This window comes from Platalea leucorodia (genome assembly GCF_965183815.1).
Source record: "Platalea leucorodia genome assembly, chromosome: 4".
Classification (NCBI taxonomy): domain Eukaryota; kingdom Metazoa; phylum Chordata; class Aves; order Pelecaniformes; family Threskiornithidae; genus Platalea; species Platalea leucorodia.
In genome coordinates this window covers 9,119,626-9,146,374 of record NC_138826.1, presented here as the reverse complement: position 1 = coordinate 9,146,374, position 26,749 = coordinate 9,119,626, and the positions used below count along the sequence as shown (strand labels likewise).

Sequence of the window (26,749 nt, the reverse complement as noted above, 5' to 3'; positions counted from 1 at the left end):
AGAGCCAAGACACAGAAAGCGGAGCCCCAGTACCTACAGAGTACAACGCAATAACTTGATAAGTTTTATTCAACGAGACTATTTAGCTAAAAGCCACAACTGTGAGCCAGATAGAAAAGCAAGAGGAACATGAAGGCTATTTTACAGTGATGATCAAATGGACCAGAATTGCCGGGTAATTTAGTTTTGGTGGAATCTGATTCCTCCATGTTGTGGTGTCTGCGAGGCAGTAGCTGTATCCGGCACTCCAGCTGGGTTATTTGTCAGAGTGTTTGCTTGTTTGTATTATCCTAGTGCTGGGAAGCCCTAATCATGGGTCAAGCCTGCATTGTTTTAGGCACTAAATGAACTCAGAACAAAAAGGCAGTTCCTCTGCTATAGAGTTTATAATCTAAGTATGAAACGAGACAACAGATGGGGCTAGACAGACGGGGGAGCATAAGGAAGCAATGTGACAGTACTGGTCAGCCAAAAAATCAGTGTTCAAAGGAAAGCAGCAGGCCAGCTATGAGTTTTCTATAAGCAACATATCAAAGACAGGATCTGAAATGAGATAATTAAGACGCTTTGCAGATGACTGTAGGGAACTCCTTCTAAGAATGAAGCAGCTTGATGGGAAAGGGCTTTGGGAGTAAGGCCAAGTATCGTGAGGTTTAGGGCATAGAAAGTAGGAAACCAGTAGAAAGCAGACAGATAGTGGCAATATCACCAAAATTTTTAGGTAAGTAGATGGTTTTTGCAGCAGCATTCTGTACAGGTAGGAGTGAGCTAGAACTGCATGCCTTTGATCTACTTTGTAAGTGTGGAGCCATCCTCTGAAGAATGCTCCTTCTTCTTATCCTCATTGAAGGATTTCTCCCCCATCGTATCAGCAGACACTTCTTGGCCATGGAGAGCTTGATGAGATTCACTTTTGAGCACATGAAATCCTTTGTTTGGCCAAGGAGGTTACAAAATACTTCTGTAGTCCCAGAATTCAAAGGCGACTGGAACAAAAGCCTGGATTTGGAAGTCAAATAAATTTCTTTTCTCAAGCAGAACAGGAAAATAATCACAAGACCATGTTTGATCGTACTGGACAGTTGGTAAACAACTTGACAGCAATTTCATCATACGGTTACATTAGCTATTATTTTATATGCCAGTTGTCTCTGGCAAATTACAATTTCTCTTTGAAAATGATCTTTGGAAAATAATACATGACATTTTAAAGAGCCATGATCCATATATGCAAACCAATAAATACAAGATAACTACATACAGCTAGATGGTGTTAACTGAGTTAAAAGAGCCTTCACTCTGAGATCTCTCACTTTAGTATTTCTGTATCCCATTGCTATATTAATAAAGTTCTCTGTATTTAAAATGACAATTGCTTGCAAAAATATATGATAAGCTTTATGTTTGCTTTCAATTTCCATGTTGTACATAGAGAAGATAAGAGCACTGAGCATCTCTTAACAAAATGAAATCCCTCCATATGGCACCCTTCTCCCATTAAGATGTATAACATGGACCCAAAAAGCATCTTTTAAAATAGTTTTATAGCTGAAATGGGGGTTTAGTTTAGCTTAATTTGTGAATTGCCTGAAGCAAGAATTATCTTTAATGCTGTCTGTATGAAGCTGCTCTCGCAGCTGTTCTTAACCAATTCTATATCAAAATAACCAGGAGCTGTCTCACTTACATTCATCTAGAAGTTAGGTTTCTAATCTAAGTTAATCTAAGTTTCCTCGATTGTCAACAGAAATAATGAAGCACTTGGAGAGGACGTCTTGTCCTGTTCTATTGGATGTGCTTAAAATAAAATTCTTTTAAATCTCACTCTTGAGGTGGCCCTGCTCCTCTGATGTCTACAGAGAGAGCCTAGATGATTATCTTAGTCTAGTCACCTCGCTCTAGGCAGCTGAAGTTGGATGAGATTAAAAACAACCTTTGAAACTGAGCTGAATTGTCTTTTATTTCAGCCTGTCAAATGTAGTACGACGATGCAGTTAGCAGACATATCTTCGACAAGCAAGTATGGGAAGAATTTAAAGAGGGCCTGTGTAGAGCCAGGGTAGAATAGCTTGTGTTGGTTAACCTGGATGTCATACAGCTAAAATGATGGCCAGGCTTAGTAGTGACTCCTAGTTTTAACAGTAAATCACCTTGAGAAGCTCTAACGTTTAAGGTAATGTAAGAACAATGTCATATGTTGAGTGCTGTGTAAATGATAATATTGTACGCTGATTCTTATGTTATGAAGAGGCTTTACTTAAAAGAGCACTGTGTTTTTGCTTGACTGGATTGTTCTCATATCAACCTCTTTAGTTCAGCCGTGAGGTCCTCACCTATCTGTACACTCAGAGCACTCTTCTGTGTAGATTACTGCTGGCACCTTAGTGTGGCAGCATCTATTATGCTACAAACATCTGATTTGTTGAATGCAAATTGGGAACTTGCAAGAGTGTTTCATCACCTGTAACATACTTAATTCTTAGAGCTATTTACAAACACAGACGCCTTTGATTGAGTGCAGGGACCATGATTCTGTCTTACCTGCTCCCATCTGTCACCTGTTTTACTACTTGCTCTGTTAAAAGTTGCAGTAGTCCTGCTGTTTGAAGGACTTTTATGTAGTTCTCAGAACCTGTAAAATAAGGCTTTTTCATAAATCATATTTTTAAAAGTGCTGCTCCAAGTGATTTGACATTTTTTCAAAAGTAAGATAAAAGTTTACATGCTTGGAAATGATGTCTCTAAGAAGTATGCACTTTATATTTTATTCATTTTGATAGCTTATGTTATGATACATTTGATAGATCCTGAAGGACACTGTCAGTTTTAAAGATACAGCCAATAAACTGTTGTTAGTGATGAAAATGTGCCCCATCATGATCAGATGCCTCTGCCTGTGTGAAGAGATTGTATCAACCTTACGACATTTTTATTTTCAAACATTTTTGTGGCAGTTTTGACCAGTGTTACATAATATAGTCCAGAAAGGAATATTTGACAAACAATGGAAAGAAAATAAAAAAGTAATATTAAAAAATAACATGTTTGCAGCTGAGGAGGCAGAATTATCTGAGAGAAAACAGGCACAAGACAGTAATTTCCTTCTATCCCTTTTTGGACACATGGTATCTTTCCTTATCAAAGTTTGTTCTGAAAATTGCAGAAATAAACCCATATATATGTATATATAGTTCCAATACCTAGATACTGCAAGTAACATTGATTAAGACTTTAGTGGTTTGCTAGCTAGGTAGAGAGAGAACCAGAACCCCAGCTGGCAAAATTTGGGATTAACCCATTGCCCATAGTAGAGATTATCCATTAATACCAGCTGAAGATATGACTCATAGCTCTTCTGAAGGCTTCAACATTATCTTCCATAATAAAATATGTTGTAGAAGATTTTTTTTTTCCTCATAATGGAACACATTTCAAGGGCAGTTTGGAAATTCAATGAGTTGAAAATATTAATTAATCAGTAATGCTATTTTAAAATAACATTCCTCACAAAAAAACTCAATAAGATAAATTTTTCAGCTAGAAAAAAATTGAAATGCAATTACCAGGTGGGAAAGTTTAAACAGCGACGTTAGTCTCTAGCATCCTTCAACCAGTTTCATTGGTGGATTACAAGGTGAGAGCAAGACCAACACGAAAGTATTGTCCATGTACTGAGGTGCAGTACAAGTGAGAATGCAGTGTAGAGATAAGAGACTTCTTGAAATCCTTCCAAGCAGTTCCTCTGTTTTTTCTTTATTTACGCTAACTGATTCAGCAGTCAGAGCACAGAAGGATTTGTCTTTGTCTTGTGAAGGACTGATAGTTCTGAAATTTCATAAAAGTAATACTGTGATTTTTACTGAAGCAGGAACCTCCTCAGTGCTGTGTGTTGAGCTTTTGCAGGCAGTGAGAATGCAAGCAGTTGTTACTGTAGTTGTTTCACAGGTTAATATAAAGTAGTTGTTTACAGGTGTATTTTTAAACTGAGAAGAGATTTGAGTGGTTTATAGCTGTAAAAATGTTTGCAATTCTGCCAGAGCATGTCTACATCTGCAGTGTCTCTCTCTAGCATCTCCTTTCCACATTCATTCCATATCACAAATACCTCCTTTTCCCTTCCCTTCCTACCAAATGTCACAAGACATTTACTATGTCTGTATCCACTCAACAATAAGGACGATACCAAATTTGAGGTATTTGGCTGGGGATATCATTTAATTACCTTTAATAGTCATTTTATTGAATAAATTTTCCCTGATACAGGATTTGATTTTTAACATCTTTTCTAGGTGTCTCATGCTCAAAGAAAACTTTAATACCAACCCAGTGGAAAGTTGCTGCCATGTAGATAAGAATTATTGCATTTATTTTTTCTTGAGACAGTGGACAATGTACTATGGCGGTTTATGGTCTGTCACAGTGTGTAGTCAAGAAGCATCTCATTTTGGTTTTGAAATGAACCATCTATGAATCTGTGAGTGGAAGGCACCCTGGGAGTTTAAGGGAACCTTGTCCTTCGCGAGGACTTCCACTTGGAAAAACCCCTGCTAGAAGACCTGCCTCAGTGCAGTCCTTCTACAACGGGAGGGACCTCGTTGAGCTCCACTCAGAGCCCTCTGTGGGCAGATGGCGTTTCTGAACAACCTAAGGTTTGGTCTCCCTACTAGTGCCCCAGTATTAAGGTTTCTCCTAGGCAATTCATGAATTGCCTGTTTGCATTTAGCTATATCCATTAACAATATACTTTGATAGTACCCCGTTATATGTAGAGATCACCAGTTTTCCTTCTGTTTTGTTCTGATGTCCTTTTGCAGTGATTTATATTTCTAGTTTATTTGCGCTCTGAAATAAAGTGTGGGAAACAGTACACATGAAATTATCTTAATGCTAAAAGCTGAAGTGTTTATAGTTGGTAAACCCAAGTATACTGTATAATTAAAACAATTATTTCATCAAAAGATGCTTTTTTAAATTGTTTTGCAATTAGTGCCATTGAAATAGTTCTATTATTTTACATGCATTTAATTTCTGTTTTGGTCTCTCCAAAGCACATTTTTTGTAGAAGGCAAAACAATTTAACATCTATAATTATAGTTTAAACAAGTAGGGGTATGCATGATCAGATTAAAAACCTAAAGTAAACCTTACCATACTGGGACTGAAGCACAGTAGAATATACTGTGGTGGATAACTCTGTTTAAGGTTAAGAACATATGGGTATGCTTATAATATTTTCCAGTTTCAGTGATATTGTATCACTGTATTTTCCCAGAGAGCTGAAAAAAGAATTTCCCACTCCTGACACATACCTTACAAGTGCCTGCTGGATAGCACAGTACTGTTTTACATATTGTAGCAGTAATGGATCCCTTGTTATGGGTATGTTTGTGATATTGATTTCCCTTCAGTCAGATTTTATAAAGAGCTTTACATCCTTGTTGTGCATCTCTGATCTAGACACTCCAGATATTAGCCTCAGATTGTGACAGAGATTTGCAAAGAGCGTGTTTTTGTGTGCACACTTGCATCAAGGCTGATGGAAAATTGGTTTGAAGCAAATGCCTGCTATGCTTGAGGGTTATTCTGCAGTTCTGATGTTAAGTGTCCTGAAACCTGTGGGCAGATCATCTCTTTCCACAAATATATTTGTGGAAGACAACTGTAGGGAAAGAAAAAATCATGTGATTCTGCTAGAAGTGTTATTAGATGCTTCCTTTAAGGGATAGATACTTCCCCCATTGACAGGATAGGTCTCTGTAAGGTCTTGATCAAGATGTGTGTGTAAAAGTTTAAGCATGCAGTGGATGCAGTGACCTGATGGTAAGCGTTTGTGTATATATCTCCAGGAAGAGATTAACAATATGAGGAATATTTCTTAAATCAAGAGGAACAAAGTTCGACAGATAGGAAATCCATGCAGGCCCTGTCCTTTCATTCAGCACTGAACACCCACTTCTCTTCCCCTTTTTGATCTGGCAGGTTGGGGGGAGGCTGTTCTTGGAAAGCAACAATTCATCTAAAAGCTGCCTTTTCAAGAGGAGGAAATGGAGTTAATCTGCTGATGGCTCCACAGAGTGCCGAGTCCGGTGTTGAGGTTCACTGTATCTCTATCGCATGCCTCCAAGGGAAGGCAAGGAATGATCTAACAGGGACAAGTCCAGACAGTGGAGGCCTGTGCACCGAAGTCCAGCGATCCTTTCATACTGGAGACAGTAGAACCACAGAGGAGGCCTTGTGCACCGTTAATTAACCATTCACTGAAAAACTTCAAAATGTAATCAAGAGAGATTAGTCATGCATAAAATGTCTAAACCTTAATTTCATTATTGCAGTAAGAACCACAATGTACAACTATATATTCACTGTCTGGTTCCTGTACAGAGTTTGTCCACTCCTGGCATTGAGTACAGGGCTTTTTTAATAGCAGATCACTCAATAAGGATAAAGTATCTCTGAGGGGCTACAGTTCTACTTTTTTTTTTTTTTTTTTTTAGTTTTTTTCTTTTCAACAAGGATTACAACTTCTTTTTGATATCTTTTGATGCACATAAGCTTTTGCCCATAATTCCTCAACTCTAGGAAGACCCTGGTGTAGGCAATACATTTTCTGCTTCCTTTTGCCCAGTCTTTTGTTCATACTTAAGTTTTAACCCTTGGGTTTGTCCCTATTAAGGGACAAGGTTCATCAGGTCTAATTACATAAAGCTTGTAGCACATCACTAGGTGTATTAGAAAACACAGTTGCAGTGTGAACACACCACTGAGTTTCTTCAAAGCATTGGTGGCTGAAATGCAAGTAGATGGTGATCTGAATATAGATGATATTTACAGCTTAATTTCAGATGAGATTTGTGTTGATTGTTTACAGACTGACAGGCACAAAAGGTATTGATAGTTTGATGATTTCAGTTTTATTTTTCTCATCTAGAAGCTTTTTTCATGGTTTTGCTTTCATTTGCTAAAAATATTTTATTTACTAGACAGTGTAGAAATCCATATTTTCAGATAATTTGTTTCATCCTGAAATTAGTGAAATATCTTTTCTCAGTTCTTCAGTTTGTGATGTTGACAGAATAAATAGTTAGCAAATTATTAGTTAAATATGTTCATTTGCAATAACCATATATATATACTAATATATATGTAAAACTGTTTTTTAACAAGGCACTTCTTTGGCTTTTTTGTAATTGGTCCACCTATGTATGTTCCTTCCAGTGCTTTACTGTCATGCTGCTGCTTCTGACGGTCTGCCTCTAAGTCTGTCAGCCTTTCAGGGTATCTTCCTGATTCCTTATTTTCACAGAGTTTAAGACATGAATTGTTGCCTTACCTAGTCTGATGACTTGTTTATCAAAGTTCCTTTAATTTCACTTCATTTAGGTTTCCTGAGTTCAGGCTTTAGACCTGGATGTTAAGTCTTTCTTGCTGAAAGGGTGAATGAGCCCTTTTTATCACATGATCTTTCCTTTGAATTGACTTACCAATTGGAGAGCCTTTCTGAAGCCACTGCTTTATTTTGATGTATCACACGTTATTGTTCCAGATGTGTAACTTTATATTTGGCTATAGTGGCAAGGTGACTAAAAAGAAAAAATATTTAAATAGAACGCGTTTAAATAACAAAGAGGTGTTGGGGTTTTTTTTCCCTATGCCATCTTCAGCACTGCTGGCTGTTCTGTTGTGTCTACCTCTGTCATCACCACATTTTACTATCAATGACTACACTGAAAAACACAGGGCCTGTTAAGGGTGCACTGTAAAAAAAAAAAAAAAAATTTATAGCAATTCCCTGTGACAGCTATTTTTGCAGATATTTATGTTTATTTTTCCCTCTTTTAATCTGTTTTATAGCAGTCCCATCTAATCCGATGGTTTTGCATAATCTGTGCATATTATTTCGGATGTGTTACTAAATTGATCACTTAACGTTTCTTTCTTAAAGCTTCTGTCAATGGCCAATTCAGCCCACCTACAATCTTGACTCCTCTTTGGACATTCCTTTCCACTGATTTTTCAAATCTGATGTGATACTTTCCAGATTTGGATGTCTCGGCTAGGTGCCTAAAGGCAGATGGGATGAATTTGAGACCTTTGTTCCCATTAAAAAGACCCAATCTACCTTGATCTGATGGATTTCTCTAATTTAAGCAGCCTGTTCCCACACATGTAATGTACCTCTCTCAATCTTCACTTCTTAATGTTCTCTCTCTCTTTCACACTTCCATCTCTGCAATTTCTCTCATTTCAGAATATTCCCCAGTTGCCCCATGCTCAGCTTAGCTCCACCACTGCGCCTTTCTTCCCTGCCCTATTAGCTTCATCTATCCCTGCCCTGTCCTTCCTGCTCTGCCCATTTCATCTCTGTTCCCTGAAATGTTTTGTTTATCCATTTGGGATAAAGCACATTCTTCCTGTGTTTTTAAAACACTGTACAAATTGATATATCTGTATATATTTTCATAATTATCACATTGCACTTTCAAATAATACTATGCCTAATTCTCTTATTGTGTTATTCAGTTTACCCAAGATTCTTATTTCGATTTAACTAATGCTGTAGAGCAGCGTGTTGGTCAGAAAGCTTTGTACTATAATTGAGTAACAAACTATTATTTTCTTCTCGTGTTCAGTGAACTGGTTTTGCAGATCTTTCAGCTCAATTCATTATGATCAAATGGAGAAGCATTTGTTTCAATAAGATTTTAATCTCTAGGACTATCTTTTGCATCAGTGACTTTTCATTGTTAATTGCTTTCTTGTCCCCCATTAAGGTGTTCTTGCAACTGCTTCATCCAAACTAAGCTTCTTGTCTCCGCACACAATTTGAAAAGACTGTTTTCTACTTTTTAGCTAATATAACCATTGTTGCCTTCTTAATCCGGCAGTATGGTTTTTGTGTATTTTCCTCCCTTGATGCTGAAAAAAACTGTATAGAATCACCTCTCAAAGGAATTTTAGAAATGTCCTGAATTCCCCCCAGATACAACAGAATATAAAAAATAATTTTATTATTTCAAAGCACCAAGAACACCAGGACACCTAGTCTGTGCTGGATGTTTGTGAGTGAATTACTATTAATATTAATGATTTAAAAGGATATGCACTGGCTGGAGCACATGCCAAATGTCTCATAGTCATTCTACTGAAACTTATTTTTATCACAACTTCTTCTGAACCTGCTGCTACTTTAAACCCCATAAATGGCATGGGAAGCATGGACTTCAAACAACAATTTTAAATATGCCCCAAATTTTACATGTTGAAATAACAAAATCAGTGGGTGAGTTCAAGTGGTTCTCTCCCTTTTCAAAAATCAGTCGGTTGTGAATTTATTATTTTAACACAGCTGACAGAGAACATACAGAATAAGTTCAGTAATGAAAAACATTTGGGGGTTTTGACAGGTCTTGGCTGAAATGAAGTCCTTAGAGACTAGCATTTGGAGGCAGAGGTGAGAGTAGAAATTGGTTTACCTGAAGATCTCTGTATATGGAGTCTAAATTTTCAAGGGAGATGACCTGCCAATGTCAGGGCTTATCTTTTGACACATCCAGCCTGAAATCTATCAAAATCTAGAAACTTCTTGACTTTTCATTGTAGCTTCTATATGTGTGATTTTCTACACAAAACTTTGTTTGCATAGGTCCTAAAAGTTTCCCAGAAATTTTGTACTAATGTTACAATCTGTTCAAAACTACAAATCTCTTTTTTACCCAGGTGTTCTATGCTTAACTCTAAGCATAAATTATTTTTAAATAAAACTCATTTACTCATTCCGATACTAAAATTAACTATACAAGTCATTGAATTTTGCAGCTTATTCATTCATTAGTTTTCACAATAATTTAGTCCAGTTCTCTCTCAACAAAAAAAATGTTGATTAATGCAGTCTTATTGCTCCATAGATCTATGCAGGATTTATATTGACAGTTTTTAATGTAAAATAGTACTTTTTTGCTTATGTTAGAACTGCAAGGCCAATGTAGATAGGTAGGAGTGAGGTAGATTGTGTTCTTTCTTGTACATCATTAATATAGCTATTTACAAAGGTCTGCTCAGTAGTAGCTGTGTAACAGGATGTCAGAAATAGAATTTGAAGCCTCTGAACTGCACAGTGTAACTGAGCACTGATAGCAATTTACAGAACTTTTATTACCTAGTAGTTTATTGTGTAAAAGAAAAGTCTAGCTAAATTTTCATGTTCAGCCTGACTTTAAAAGTCTGTGGGTTAAGGTCTGTGAATATGTTTCTTTTAACATGAAAATTTAAGCAGTTTAGATTGTAAGCTCTTTGGTGCAGTGCTCACATATTACACCCGACAGAGTGGGAGCTGTATCCCTGACTGGGACTGGTAGAGGTTACAGAAAGATGTCTGGGTAACAGTACTAGCAATTGCACTGAAAAAGAAAATGAAAACCCATCACGCTATTTTGAAGAACCATTCTATCCATGCATGCTGTAATAGGTAACATACATAAAATACATTTCTGTGTAATTTTAAATATTCTTAAGTGCATCTAACCTAGCAATCAAAATCTGTGTTCTAGGAATTTTTCCTCAGCACTCGGAATATGCACAGAATGATACCATTATAAAATAGTCCTTTCTTGGGGTCATGCTTATATATCTTTGAAAATCAGATTACTGGTTATATATTTATTTACACGTTCAGTATTTACTGGCTAAAAAAAATTCAGCCATGTGTGCTTGGGGCATCAAAGGCAGAGCCAAGCCCTGAAGCTCTCGAAGCTGAGTCACATTAGATGGCATAGTGATGCACCATATTCATCCTGAATTGTGCAAACCAGAAGATATTACTTGCATTTGAAAATATTGGCAACAAAGTATGTTAAATCTCATGTGATCACTGGAATGCTCTGTGCTAGCTTTTGAAAACATAAAATGTAAGAAAAATATGAAAAACCCATAACCTGCTATCAGACATTGGAACTGCTACAGTGTTCAGCAGGAGTTAAAGATAGATAAAAGGTAAAAGGTGTAATCCATAGCAAGGAGTAGCAGATGAGCTGCATTCAAAACAAACATATTCTTCATGAAAATGCTGTGACATTTATTTTCAATATTAAAAATTCAAATGCAAGTGTTTAGTATGTCTCATACACATCAGCTTTTCTGTAATTCTGGGACTGGCTCAGTTTTGCCCTTAGTCATTTGGGGATTGCTTTTCCATCCACTTTGATCACATTGTGCTTCTGCAATATTCCCACCAGTTATCCTAAAAATTCTGATAACTGAATCTTGTTTCATCTGCCCCAGAAAATAAAATATCAGGAAGGGGACTCAAATAAAACTGTGAATGAGGAAAAAAACAAACAACAACCACCCCAAAATGCTTATTAGCACCTTTAATGTAAACATTGGTATTTATGAGGATTTAACCAAACCTCTCAAGAAATCATAGCATGAACATATAGAATGCACAGCCAGTATCAAACCTTTTCTTTCCTACACAAAGGAAAGCATTTATCATTCTGGTAACACAAGGGACAGAAAACAATGCCAATTCACAAATAAAACCTCTCATGATTTAATATTGTTGTTTTGTCCCTTGCGATCCTAGAATGATAAATATTGTACCTTCTTTTGTCACTATCAGAACCACTTTCATATGTGGAATAAAGGCTCATTCATTATATTCATATTGGTTTTTTTTTCCCAGATTGCTTTTTCCAAGATGTTTCAGTATACATCGCACCAGTGATATTGTGCCAGCTTTCTTGTGGTCATTCCAAAGCTCCACTAATACCTGTGATGCTACCAGTTTCATTTATGTTTATTACTACTTTTTGTTATTATTCCTTATATTCTTGAGGATTTCAGAGGCCTCACTGTGGCTTGGGACCTTGTTAAACGGAGAGTTGTACAGACATGTACCTAATCTAGCCTACAAACACTGGAATTGTACATGCCATGCAACTGTCCGTGGAGTGTGTGGTCCTCTGAGAAGCCCACAGGCAAAGTCTATTTGGTCTATTACTTTTTTCCCCAGAGAAGGAGGGAAGGGATGGCCCCATGGAGGGGACAGCACTTTCCTCTGAGTACTCTGTGTGCTATTTGCTCCTGAGAAGATGCGGTGAGGGGTCAATGCCTATGAAATTTATGCAGAACACAGTAGTCATCCCAGGTGAAATGTCTGGTTTTGCCTAGTATTGCAATCTTTCAGTAACATCTTTATGCCTAACATCTAATATCTTTCAAGCATATCTTGATTTCAAAATGTTTCTCCAAAAGCAGTTGTCTTTTGCGAATAATCTCAGTACTCTAAATAGATTTAAATTATTTTTGGTGGGGAATACACAAATGTTAAGCACATTATATTTTAAGAAGAGCTGTCCTGGCTTTAGTGTGATACCAAACCATCTCTCATTGACTGATGGCATTAGGAAACATAGTCATTGCACTAAACCTAGGCAAACAAGCTAATCACTATATTAGCATGCATTAGTTAATTTGTGTGTAGCACTTTGGAGATAACAAGCTCAGTATTTTAATACTATTTTTCTTCCCTGGACACATCTCTTGTCTTCAAATTTAAACCACTATGGAAAGGTCAGTAAACATTGGTTTTGTAAATGAAAGCTCTAAAATATGACTTGAAAGAGCTAGTGTTGGGGGGGGGGGGGGGGGAGAAGTGTGAAAATTCAACTTGTTTAAGTCAGGCCTTCAATTTTGGGGGCCAGATTTCTCCTACCAAGCTTTAGATTTCTTAACAGGCTCACATATGGTTAAGCATTTATTTCACTAAAAAATTCTCATTGTCTGGACCTAATGCAACTGCTGGTGTGGACCAGAAGAGGCAAGTTTCAGGCAATAGGTTGATTTTACCTGCGTAAATAGAAAGGCAATGAGTAGAAAGCCAGATGAAAACGTAAAGACTGTATCATGACTTCATACTGGATGAAGGACCCAGTTGTCTAAATTGCTGAGCATATGCAGCTTCAGCAGAGCACAGCAATGATGTACCTCACCCTTAAGGCTGTTTGTTACTGCAAAAGCCTCCTGGCCCTACTTCCCTCCCCTTGAAATTCATCTCGGTGGATCTGGAGAGGGCTTAAACCACACTGCCTCAGCCTCTGTGGACCTTCAGCAGCTTCATGCACATCTCACACTGGCACAAAGGATAGCTACATCCTTGAGGCCATCCCTGTGAGAAAAGCACATTTACGTCACTTTTGCAGAATGATTAGTGAAAGCACAGTTAAACACATCAAAGATGAAAAGTTGCATAAAAATGTGCACTAATTAGCACACAGCTTTTAAAATCTTGAAAGTAAATATTGTTCTTAAAGCACATGTGGGACTCAAATAATGAAATAAGGCTGGTTGTATTTAGATTATTCACAATCTACTTCATTGCTCTTAAAGAAATAATTAGATGATAGTTCAAATATGAGCAGTTATTTTTATCTCTTTGTAAATTGTGGACGTGTGTATTTTTCTTGGAAAAGAAGTTCCCGCTAAAATGAGAAATCAGGAGAAGGACAAATAATATAAATTATTATTTAGATGTCTGCAGCTTTTAAAACATGCCATACCACCACCTCTTCACACTAGTACAATCCAAAGAGATGAAAGAATGTGGAAGGGAATTAGAGTAGCCTTAGTAACTAACATCAGATTTACAAAGAGAATTTCTGATCATTGGAAATCTAGGTAGAGAAAAACAAGTACTTTGTAAAGGCAGTTAAATAATGTGGTGACTCAACCTTAATAGAACAAGAAGAAGCAAAAAATAAGGAGGGCTATTTGGAAGGAAGGCAATGAAAAATAGTGTAGGAAAAAACCAGGAATCCTATATGTTCCACTGTTGTTATATTGAATGCTTGTCCAGACAAGACAGAACAAACAAAAATCAACTCACAAGTTCACACATCTGAACACAAGCCTTACAGAGGTTTTGATAAGTCCCTCTCGTCTCTGATGCTTCCCCTTTTGGGGGGATACTACCTTCTATTACTGAACCTTACACGTTGTCAAATCCCATTCCCACGACTGTTTTTTTTCCCCCTCACCTTTCAAGATAGAGGTCATAAAATGTGGTGCCCCACCTGTTAAAAACAAGGTGCAGTTTGCCACTGATTACCTACTATTTCCATTCTTTGCACCCAACCTTACAGCAAGCTTTTGATGAACTATTCCTAAGCAGGAACCATGCTTTTCATTATCACTTTCTTTTCTATTCTGTATGAAAATCAATGTTTGCTTATGGCTGCTTCAGAGTCTCAAGTGTATGGTGTCTAATGGTATTGCTTTAAAGTTTTATATTTTATCTTTATAACTTAGGATAATTATTTATAGTTGGAAATCATCATGTAGCAGCATTATGGGAAACAGAATGCTGGATTGCATTGCAAAGGGAAGAGCAGATTCAGGGTTTATTATATTATTATACTATAGAAGGCACTTCAGAGGCTATGGAAGAAAGCAACTCAAATTGTAGCGGTTCTCAGAAGCTGGGATAGTACAAAACAGATTTCATTCACAACACACACTTGTATCATCATCACTGTATATATAGCCATTAAAGTATAATTGAGATATAGAAAATCAGGAAATGAGAGAACTGAAGCCAAGTTTTTCACATGTGATCAAAAAGCATATAGGAAAAAATAGAGGGGGGAAAAGGTCAGCAGTTAAATAGAAAATAGAAGACTCAACATAATTTCTGCTTTTAAAAAACAGATGGGAGATTTAGCAAAATTGCAGTGAGGGAGTTCTAATGTCCTGCTGAAGGTTTGTTTCTCCTTCATCACATAGTAAAAACTTTTTGAAAATACGTAAATGAAAACTAGCTCCTAATCACATCCTGGAAATACAAAGCCAGCATGATGCTTTATACAGCACGTCAGTTTTTAATGAAAATATTGTGAATAACAATGCACAGAATTGCTCTAAATTTTGCTTCAAAGAACCATCCTGGCACTGGAAAACTCCAAGCAGAGTGTACCTCTTACCACATCATCTTCTCTCTGGTTTCATTTCTGCCCCTTCTTACTCCCGTGACTAGTGATGAGGAAGGGCTGCTGTAGTAACTCTTTAGTATCTGAAGGCTGATTTTCATTGAGTGCATCTTCTGGGAGCTGACATTGCTGGGAAATGGACTTTATGAGAGTTTCTGGACTGTATCTTTCACTTAATTTCTAACTTGTACTTTCACATTCATTTAGTACCATGAGTCCTGTTCAACAGGAAATGAATGAGAGGTTTTACTTTGTTGTATGAAAAGGTGGTGTGCACATCAGGCTGAGATTTATGCCAAATCTGATCCCAAGGGAGGAATATTTCACAGGTCCTGTATCTCTTGTGGATGTGGTTCCTAAACACTGAATCTGAATTTGCTCTGTCAGGAGGATCTTTCTCAGGTGTTTCCAGTTACATCCTCTAGATACAAAGGGGTATCTAGAGGAATGTTTTAAATGGCAAAAGTTATCGTTTGGTAATCTTTGTACCAGAATAGTTCTTTCAAATTTTTTAATGGGATTGATGAATGAGACAATGAGTGCTACTTGTTGGAGTGTGAGTACACATAGAGCTAGGTAAAAAGTTGTGACTATCTACTGTCGGTTTCCTAGTTTTTCCTCTCCAAACTAGAAAGCATGCCTAGGGCATATAATATATTTTCAGTGATATGCAGTCATAGTATTACTATCTCACAGTTTCAGGCATTTGCTCTACCTGTATATGTCACACAAACAGAAATGGTGCTCTGCTACTATAATTTTACTGATATTTATCTATATTGACTGTTCAGGACCAAGTGTATGTAACCAATTATGAACACACACTTTGAAATGGAACCCTGTTTCCATACAGTTTGACAGTAACCAGGTCTAAGTGTGTTATTTTGCCTGTTAAAGTCATAATATACTGTATTCAGTGTTACACAGAAGATTCAGGAAAGAATAAAAGAGTAGCTATATAGCTTGCCTGTATATACTAGAATCCCATTCAGAATTATTCTCTTTCAGTGTTGACCAGGATGCCGGTAGAGCCATTTGTATAAAATCTTTAGGTTTTTTTTAAATGGTTTTATGGTTTGAGCTTGTCAGCCTTTTACCAAGCTTTTCTGCTAGAATTAATAAAAATCAATGTTCTGTATAAGCTGATGCTAGCTTTGTTGATGGAGCCACCCTAATAGTGACAGCAGGGCATTTGTGTCTTTTTTTTTTCTTTTCTCTTTTTTCTCAGGCATTAATAGATATTGAAACTACAAGTAGCCTTATGTTAGAGATCCTGGGGACCCTGAAGTTGTCACTTTAGTAATATTTCAAAATATGGTTCAAAATTCTGGGCACACTTTCTGTCCTGCTGACTTAATTCTGTGTTACAATCCGAAGATCGTTTGTTTTGTCAGAGTGACTGCTGGCTATGTAGCTGGGGATGTACTGAATGTCTAATTGTGGAAATCAGCAGAACACTGAAAAACTGGCATTGTTATTTGGCCAGAACCAAATTACAAGCCAAATAGTGGTTAGAGCGATGATATATTGCAGCAGTATGTTGGAAATTGAAAACAAGTCCAGTACTTTGTGAACCTTGGAAAGCAAAACTTATAAGTGAGAATGCATTATGGGAAAGCACTGCAGATAGCATGCCTACTCCTGATTAAGCTGCAGTCGTATTGAATTTCTGGTGAACTGTAATCATTTGTTTGTATGAACATATTCATCACTTTCTGGTTTAAATAAAAATTTTTGACAGTGGAAAAAAAACCCAGCACCTGCAAAATAAAGGTGCAAGAATGAGAAACAACATCTTTGAGGATTATTGTTCTGATCTTGTCCCTTAAAAGTAAATTATAATGTAAGTAGTATTTTTTTATCTCCAGTGGGGGCAGAATTGGCCCCTCTTGGGCCCTTAAACATATTGTCTTTAAGGCTGTGTGTTTTGTCTTGAGGAGGAGAGTAGTAAAGCTGCAAATCTGACAATATACGTTATGACCCAGATGGAACATTAGGGAGTTATTCACAAAAACTGAATTTCACCTGGTGAGGTTAATCACCCCAGCTTTCCTCTACAGACAGGAAGAGATCTGCTTTAAATCACCACCTGCAAGTAAGGCTCCTCTGCAGGGAAGCAAACCCCGGTGAATACATCTGCCTTGTCTCCTCCTAACTGTTCTGATGCTCAGCTGTGTTTGAACCTTCTGTTTCCCAGATACTCATACACACATATATGCACACACATGCATGCAGATATTCTGATTACTTAATTGCATGAAATGATAGTTCAGCACTGTATTAATAGAGTGTCGATCACACTCTGTTTATACAAATGATAAATCTGTCTCACAGGTGTTCATCCTACTCATGATGTTTAGCAAGGCTTTAGCGTTCATCACAGTGGTTAAAGAGCCCAACCTGCATGAATGGATTTGGGTAAAAAGCTTTAAAAATGTTGTAACTGAAGCTGACAATTTTTTACAGTTTTCATGTCTTCGCTTTTCTCTGATTGGCATGCACGATGCCAATAAAAGGAGATTGCTGAAGACAGAGACAAAGAGTAAAATAATGCTGTACAAGTAACCTCAAGTGTACTGGTCTGGGGGAGGCCTTTGCAATCCAAATGTGTCTAATTAATATAGAGAGGTTCATAAACTAACCCCAACTGGGTCACAGCTTGATACTGACTTTGAAACAAAACCAATTATAATTTCGTTTGTATTTACCCACGTATTGCTAAAAGTAAGTGAAAATAGTGCTTCTTCAGTACTCCAAGTAGATTTTTTTCTCTTCTACAGAAATCGGTTTACAAGACCAAATTAGATTCTGGCATGATTAATGCATCTTACCAAATTCTTGCAGAGTAGCAAATTAGTTTATAGTGATTTTCTTGAAAACAAATTAAACAGCTGCACAACATCACAAGAATAGAGATGTTTTTTCATAACATATGGATAAATGATTCAATGGAAAGGAGATGTAATCACACTGAAAATTTAATAGTTTGTGTGAAAAAAATCCAAATGTTTCAAATATTACTGTCCATTATAGAAACCTGTGTAATTACTTGCATTTTAACACATGATGTGTAATGTGCTGTGGGAGAGCATCAAGGAATTAATCTGCGTGAGGTTTGCACATATTCTAAGCAGATTATTCCTTTTAGGTGTTTTTAATAGCCATCACTTAAAAACCAAACCCCTGGTTTTGCTAATAACTTCAAATAACAATTATTTTGTGAATTACAGGTGATTTGCCATTCATGTATTTGATAGCTTTCTGAAAATGTTACATATCCTATAAATTTGCTTTCCCCCCCCTAAAAATGTAAACATGTTTTGCTACTGATGATACACCTGTTTGAGACCCTACAACTTATATTCAAGAAATGCAGGATAGAGCAAGTCTGATCACATGCATAATTTTTCGTGCAGTTATTACTTGTTGCTTATGTTTTACTGTAAAAAAAAAAAAATTGCACACAAAAATCTGCCATAATTTTTGTATAAAATAAGCCATGTTGAGAAAGACAATGGAATAGTTAGGGGCATTTTCAGATTTTGGTAATTACCCTTTGTGGTCCAAGGTCCAAAAATTACAATAATGGAATAAAATAATGGTCTAACAAAAGGCCACTTGTCTGTAACTACTGCCAATGTTAAACTTAGATAAAAACATCAAGATGCTTTAATTCTCTTAGCTCGGCTATTCTGTAAGAAGAATATATTTCCTGACTAAATGTGATGCCTCTTTTATTAATTGAAATTTCGTACTGATAAGTATTGCAGCTTTAGGAGCTATTACTAAACTAGTCTAAATGTAACCATTCCCCAAGCCTATTGTAATATCTAAAGTGAGTCAATAAGAGGTTTTGAGAGACTCAGCAGTTAACTACAATTGGTTTTTTTTTTTTGTTTGTTTTTTTAGTCTGTAGAGTCAGTCATATTTTTAATATCACTGGACAAATCTGTGATAAGATTTATCCAGGAAGCCCCAAGGAATAGGGTCCAAGAAATAGGTAATACACCAGTAACGTTGTTTAACCATCATAGTTTAAGGTATGCTTTACTCTTCAAATTTAAAGAGTTTTTGACGAAGTAATGTGTCAGAGATCTTGGGAAAGTATCTGTAGTTCAATTTCTTCCTTTATTTGTAGAAAATGCATGTATTTGACTTTAATGGAAGTCTGTATTCCATACACCTGGATTTGGGTTACCCTTCACCAACAGGTTAGGTTACAGACCAGTTTTATGTAGTTTATTTTTCATTCCCACAATGTTTTGCATTTCTGCATACTAGTTTGTGCTGCACCGTTTTCCCTTGAGTCTGCGTTAATGACATTATTACCCTTGCTGTCCCTCCGCTCTTGTCCAAGTATTCTTTGACTGTCATTCCTTTGCTTCCTCACCACCAGACTGCATAGGCTGGCTGAATTCTCGTGCTGCAGCCTCTCCAAAACACCATCTTCCCTCTGCATTGCCAAACAAAAATTCTTGCCCAGGATCTCTGCAGCTTACTTCTGAATTACTGCCACATTGAACAACTGCTGTCTTAACCATGTTTATTTCAGACCTTTTTCTTGACTAGTTTTTTCTTTTTTCTTCTTTTACCACAGAAATAATTTTTAGATCTCCCCACACTTCCTTTTTCTGTTGCCTCAAATATCATGATTCATCTTCAAGACCCGTCATGACTTACTGTTCCCTGCCTATCATGTCTTATGCAGTTTCAGATGAGAGGTCCTCTCCCAGCTCAGATCAGCCATTATCTCAGTCTTCCTCTCCCACTTGTTAAGTAAGTGTATTTCTACTTCCATCTGTGCTGCCTTCCTGGGCAAGGCGCACAGGTCAGATTGGTGTACAGATCTGACGATACCCTCCAGTTAAATGCAATAATCTCATATTAGCTTCTTTTAAAAGTAATCAGTGAAGGAGCAGCTGAGGGAACTGGGGTTTACTATGGAGAAGAGGAGGCTGAGGGGAGACCTTATCGCTCTCTACAACTGCCTGAAAGGAGGTTGGAGCCAGGTGGGGGTCAGTCTCATTTCCCAAGTAACAAGTGATAGGATGAGAGGAAATGGCCTCAAGTTGCATCAGGGCAGGTTTAGGTTGGATGTTAGGAAAAATTTCTTTCCCGAAAGGGTTGTCAAGCATTGGAACAGGCTGCCCAGGGAAGTGGTTGAGTTCCCATCCCTGGAGGTATTTGAAAGACATGTAGATGTGGTGCTTAGGGACATGGTTTAGTGGTGGACTTGGCAGTGGTAGGTTAACAGTTGGACTCGATGATATTAAGGGTCTTTTCCAACCTAAATGATTCTATGGTTCTTGTGTTCCAGGAGGGCTTGAGTTGAGAAAAGTGGGTGGGAGAAAAAAGCTGCAGTTAATCACCATTATATTGCATCAATCCCAACCTACTACCATAGTGTCTCCAACACCTCAGTAGGTCCCCTTCGTCACTACAGTGTTTGTTTGTCCTGCTGAACAGATAAGAGCTATCCAAAAGTGCATGGATAACTATCCCAAATTGCTGCGGATTAGCCTGGAGTAAGTGGACTCCGATCTGCCAGCTGTCCTTCAGGGAGTTCGTGTGCACCATGGTTGCATCGTCAATCCCTGCCTGTCCATAGCCAGAGAGACCAAACAGCCCATGCTACCTCTTAGCCACTGGTAGGCTGGATAGTTTAAAGGCACCAGATGTTGTACAGACCTGGATTACAGACTAAACTAGAGATATCTCACACTGAAAGGGAAGACTGCCTGACTGTATTAAAAAAAAAAAAATCACTGCCGGCCCCTCGGAGCACAAATATTTCACAAAAATATGTAGGGCCATTTCCTTTTCAAAATGAGAAAAATTGGGAAAGACTGGACATTTTGTAAAAGATCCTTTATTGTATAGTCTGCATTTCCCACAAACTGACAGCAAGTAATTTATAAGTCTATTCTGGGAGTAAGAGTTTCTTAGCCCTGTATAGATAGCTGTTATTACTAAATACCAAGGGTATAATACAAAGGAGCATGACATCTCCTTTCTACTAGTGTGTGGCTATTTAATTCCACACTATCATTATTTATTTTATTATTGTTACGGTTTAAACTCTGTCTCATATTTTACTTATTTAATTAAGTTATATGCATAAGAAAAGGAAAACGTACCTCCTGGAGTCTTGGCTGTTTTCCCATCTAGCAAAAAATTATCACTGAAAAAAAAAATGTTGGGGTTACTTGCCCAAAGTAATTTCCTAGTTGGTTTAGTTTGTTTAATATATCTTTCTCATAGTAAGAGTGGTGTCAACTTAAAATACACATGCATGTACCAAACAGGAAGAGAAGCCCATAAAAAGACTTTGTGATTTTGAGGTGCTGTCAGCTTGTCCTTTTTAAAAATTCTAAGTCAAATTAAAAAAAAATCTATATGACAGGTCATGAAGATACTTACTCTTCTTGGCAGTTGCTTATGATTGTTTTTCTCCGTGACTAAGTCCATGATGTCTGGATATTGTCTAGGCACACCTGCCAGATCAGGACCCTCAGATACACATGAAGGATTTGACTATTTTCTGACTTTGAAATGAACTGAGCTCTGTTGTGAGGTACAGTGGTTCCTCTGGCAATGTACAGTCTTGAACTTCAGATGACTTTTAATTTTTCTCCTGGAAAGCAGGCACTTGAGTATCAGGTTTGTACGTGGTTAGGAGAAGGTTTTGTGGATCGGTCCTTTGAATCTCAAATTTTGTTCTGGTTCCATTTTATGTGCCTTTTGGATATCTCCAGACATGACTTGATCTATAGCACAAGAGTGTGTAGCACAAACAACATTTTGGCCTTCTCACTCATGAAAATTAATGATGAGTTAGTCCATTTGAAAAAAAGACAATCTGGAAAATTTTACCAAACAACTAAACTGAGTAAGAATATTCCTAGCACAATGTTTCATAGAAAGTGAGAGAATTTTTTCAGTGGGTACTCAGAAACACTTGCCTCATAACAACCTTCTTGAAAGTGGTGTTCTTCTGCCATTATAGCCACTATAGCTACTGTATATATTTCCTATGAGGAATAAATGTATGCAGTCCTAGTACGCATTGACGAAGTTGATGGTAAATATGATTTGTTTCATCAAATTAAGAAACAGATTATTAAAAAACTGCATTTTTAACAAGGTGGTTTTGTATATAAATGTCACTTATACACACATAATACATGTTGAGTATCTACAAAAAAGTTCTTTATAGACTTAAAATAATGATAAATGACAGAGCTCATAAAAATTCTCCACATAATAACTGGTAGTTTTATTGATGAGCATGAAATTGTCTTCACTGGCTTCACTGTGTGCTATGGTCATCTTCATGAGGCACTAGAGGCTGTAATTCTCATCACTTTCTCAGTATGTCTTCAAACTGCGTAGATCCATTTGTGTGGCTATTCATGGGCACTGCATCTTCTACAATGGAAAGACTTCAAATAAAAGATTGTTTAGGATAAAAGGACTCTGTCCACTATTTGGTGAGCATGTACAGCAACAAGTCTTGAAAGAATCAACAAATGGAAGTGACACAAAGACTGCTGCGTGCTGAAGGGTGAAGCTATTACTTTAATAGTATAGCATTTACCTAGTCTTTTCTGTTTAAGTCTGTCTGTATGGCAGCTGTCATTTTATTTTCATTCCTTAAGGTCACCTTAAGCAATGACTCTAATTTTGGTTAAAATATCAAACAAATTAATTGATCTACTTGACTTGTAGTTATTTTACTGTCTTCAGCTTTCTGAACATTCTGATATATGCATAACAATGAAAATGTGTAGAATTTAATCAAGTGAAGACATCTATCCAAATGTTATCTCCCAATAATGCATATGTAAATTGAAAAAAACATTGCCAGTTACCTGCCTAACCATGAATCTGAGGTCATCTTTGTTCCCTTACTTTTAACGAAGGGGATAGTCAGAACTCAATGCATTTCTCATTAAAATGAATAATAGAGGAGGAAAAAAGGTTTTAAATATGCATGCCAGCATGTAAAACTAACTTTTTCAATGTTGTGATTTTTTTCTACTTTGAGAGATAGTGTAGCCTTACATCAGTTCAAATGTAGCTGTATACAATCAGAGGGAGAACGTTTAAACATCCCAGCATGGGTATTTCCATTTAAATCTGATTACAGTGAAATAAAACTGTAGCTATTAAAGGTTTAGAAGAACTACAAATACAAGCAGTAAAAGAAGACAGTTAGTAAATGAGGTAGTAAAACATTTCAGTGGGGCAAACAGTTTATAGCACTCAGCCTTCCTGTAGCAGACTGTGCTATTCACTACAGACCCGTGCACTGTTCCCTGAACTGCACTTAAACCTGCAATTAACCTTTCACGCCTAATGAAGCTGTTTTGCTGCAAAATTAAAATATATAGTACTGCCTGTTTTTACAGAGACTGGGAGGAGAGCATCTCAAAATGAATGAGTTTTTCAGATGCTTTTGTTCAAATGCAGAATTAAAGTGCTGTTTGTATATAAATCGGGAATGCGCTTTTCAAGGCAATCTCATTTGATGTGCTGTATTTTATTCCTGTACTTATTAATTGTTTTGCATAATTGTAAAAAAACAACAAAAAATTCACACACCAGTAATTTTATGATTAGACACTTACTTCCTGAGAATAAACTATTACCATTTAACTTCCATTAGGAAAGACAATAGTTCTCCTAAAGATAACCAAGTTCATATTGCTTTCTCTGGTATTTTTCTCATTGTGGATGCAATTATCTCCTACAAAAATATACTTTCCACTTATGTATTTGACTGGGCTCACTTCTTAATGATCTTTCCATACATATCCTTAAAACAAGCTAGAGATTGTTTTAGCTGCATAGAACTAGGTCAGGTTATTTCTATAACACTTAGTAGAAAAACAAACTAAACTCAAAAATAGGTCTGGTTCTGCAGCTAGGATGAATTTCCAGAAATTAGACTATTAGAGGTGACCCATTGATTCTCCATGTGGGATGTTTACTGACTCCACTGTTTCTTTCTGCCACCCTACTCAAGAGTCAGAAGCAACCAGAGACCATGTACTGGTTTGGAAAATACCAGTTTGGATGGTAGGTAGGATATTTAAATGGCAGCATTCAGGGAAGGCAGGTAAATTAAATAACTTATGAACTGAGGTAACAGATATAGAACAGTACACAATTTACAGTTCCAAGTTTAATGACTATAAATGTATTCACATTTGTTGTTTATATACAAAACCTGTAAAATAAAGGTAAAATTTTGTTGGGTTTTTTAATGAATATTTAAACCATAGTGTTTTTATCAAATCTTCTGTTGTATTTTGATGTAAATTCTGCTTGCTTGCAGTGTCTGTGCATCAGCTTGACTTGGTAAATGAAATTCCTTTAGACTGCCAGTCTGAAATAATGAATTGTTCCCCCAGTTAATTGTATTGCTTTGATAACAAGCAACTATGCTGAGCGTAGAGAACATAATAAATGGATTTCATCAGATGATCTGTGTGACGTTTTGAAAAATGATCTTCCAGAGTGACCCAATTTTAATGGAACTCTAACAGCATGCCAGTATATCCCAGTATGCAGCATTAGATTTAAAGGAAATAGTTCTTCCTTTTTGTTAATTGTTATGTAAAGTGAAGTTAGCATCATACATCCAAGTACATTTTAAAATATCTTATAAAAAATGGAAAACCTGTTTTCCTAATAATATTCATTCCATTTAGCATACTCCCTAAGACTAGCTGCTAAAGACAGGATCACATGTAAGCAGCCATCAAAATTTTATTTAATTTTTATCCTTGAATTTGCTAATGCTGGGTACTGCTGATACTTTAAAGGTGCTTCAAAGATTTCAAAAATTAAATTTATCAAAGTCCAATGTAAGGCATCGCTAGGTCATGCCAGGGAATTTATGTGTATATGAAAAAAACTATTTAATTAATCTTGGCTCTTACATATCCTGAAATGCAGCAATGATAATTGTATTTAACATTTTACAGTATAGTGCCGTGTATTTTCAAAAAGCTGTATGCACATTAATTGATTCTTGCAACATTTTTGTGAATTAAGAAAGGTAGTGTTACAGTGTGCGATAGCATAGATTTTTTCAGGATACTGGAAACCTGAACCATATCCGAGGGTATATCATATACTAAAAAAGAAGCCTGCAGAAAGACTTGTAAGTGAAAAATATTTTTTGCAGTTTCTTAGTAGATAAGTGTAGTAATGAGGGAATGCATGAAAAGTATTGCCAAAATTGTGTTCTGTAATAGATAAACTGAGTTTGATATTGGCCTGAGTTAAAAAATGGAGACTGCCTGTTAAACATGGTGAAAAGTATTTTCAAAGGTTTTCTTGTGTAATATTACTGTTACCGGTTAGAGTTTGAGATGTATTGGGCAGTGTGGAGAACCAGCACCATCTTTGCCTGCATTATGGGTATATATACATGTGCTTTTGCAGATAGAAATGTCATGGTCTTATTGCAGCCATGGTGGAGCAGAACATATGAATGATGTGAATACTCATAATCCATTTCATTGCAATATTGCCTGTGTGAATTTAAAAATTCAGAAGTACTATGTATTGTGTGTTGTCAATCACAGCATTTCAGCAGAAGTCAGTAATTTCTAGCAAGTAGGCAGTAACAGGCAAATGGAAGAGTAGATTCTTAAGCCACTAATTTCCTAAGCGTGCCTGTCCATTCCATTTGTAATACCCTGTTAAGATTATAACAGGTCATGAAATATCAACAGTTTAAGCAGAATTTGATAAAGAAGAGTTTTGGTGAGTTAACAACATTTAGAATTTATCCAGGCCAACACCATCACGGTTCACTGTCTGTTCACAAATCCATGCATTCTGGAAAGATATTTTCATATCTTTTTGTTCATGGTAAATACTAACCTCTGAATATTTCCAAATTAGGAAGGCATATATATTGCAAAGGGAAATATTCAAAGGTACAATTTTGTCTTAACTGTGGTCTCCATTTCTCTTTTATTTTCTGATTGGATAGTTTCATCCATTTGTAAATGCAATGCACAAACATTTAATAAGAGAAAATCCACATCAGAGAACTGCTGATCCACTTAACCAAGAAAATGGTGATAAAAAGAGGTGATGCTAAGATCACACAACAAATCAATAAGAGACTTAAGTGGAACTCAGTTCTCCTGATTTCCAGTCTAATGTCTTAACTGCACTTTTTTTCTTCCTCTGTTTCTTCACTGTTACCAGGTAGCATTTTAGAAAGTGAGAACTTATCTAACTCTGAAATAAAACTCATCACTTCTGGGAAAGTACAAAAACTTGGCATGAAGGGAACCATTACACTGCTCTGGAACTCTTCTCTGGAAAGCTGGGCATTAAATTTTGTTTTTCCTTTATCTTACAGGTCTTGCAATTGCAAGTGCACTGATAGACATTTCACAACAGAAGCCTGCGGACTGTAAAGATAAGAGTTCAGGAGTCAGAAATCGAAAACATCATCTTTCAACACGTCAAGGAACTTGCGTCTGAGATTCAAAAACTACAATTGTATATTCTGTAATGTTTTCTTTTTAAATGGCTTCCATTGAAAGCTATACTACAGCCTCAGGTTTTATGGAGGCAAATCTATGAATGAACATATGAGGTTCTGTGCTCTGTTATAGTCACACAGCCTACTATACCCCAAAGCAGAACAAACTTAGGGTAGGTATGAATATGTTTGATGAGCTTTAATAAAAAGAGTGGATCCTGATATCAACAAAATACGAAATAAAATACCTAGT

General features: G+C 36.6%; 1 protein-coding gene across 1 annotated transcript in view; it reads left to right on the top strand.

Annotated features, from left to right (window-relative positions):
* The window catches only part of ATRNL1 (attractin like 1), a gene marked incomplete at both ends in the record, with an annotated part of 524,731 nt that extends 498,236 nt beyond the window's left edge, over positions 1-26,495 (top strand). Inside the window, one exon of the mRNA XM_082310449.1 lies at positions 26,371-26,495. Coding sequence (XP_082166575.1) covers positions 26,371-26,495 — 125 coding nt within the window. The remainder of the gene's footprint in view (positions 1-26,370) is intronic.
* Between the last annotated feature and the right edge of the window lie 254 nt (positions 26,496-26,749).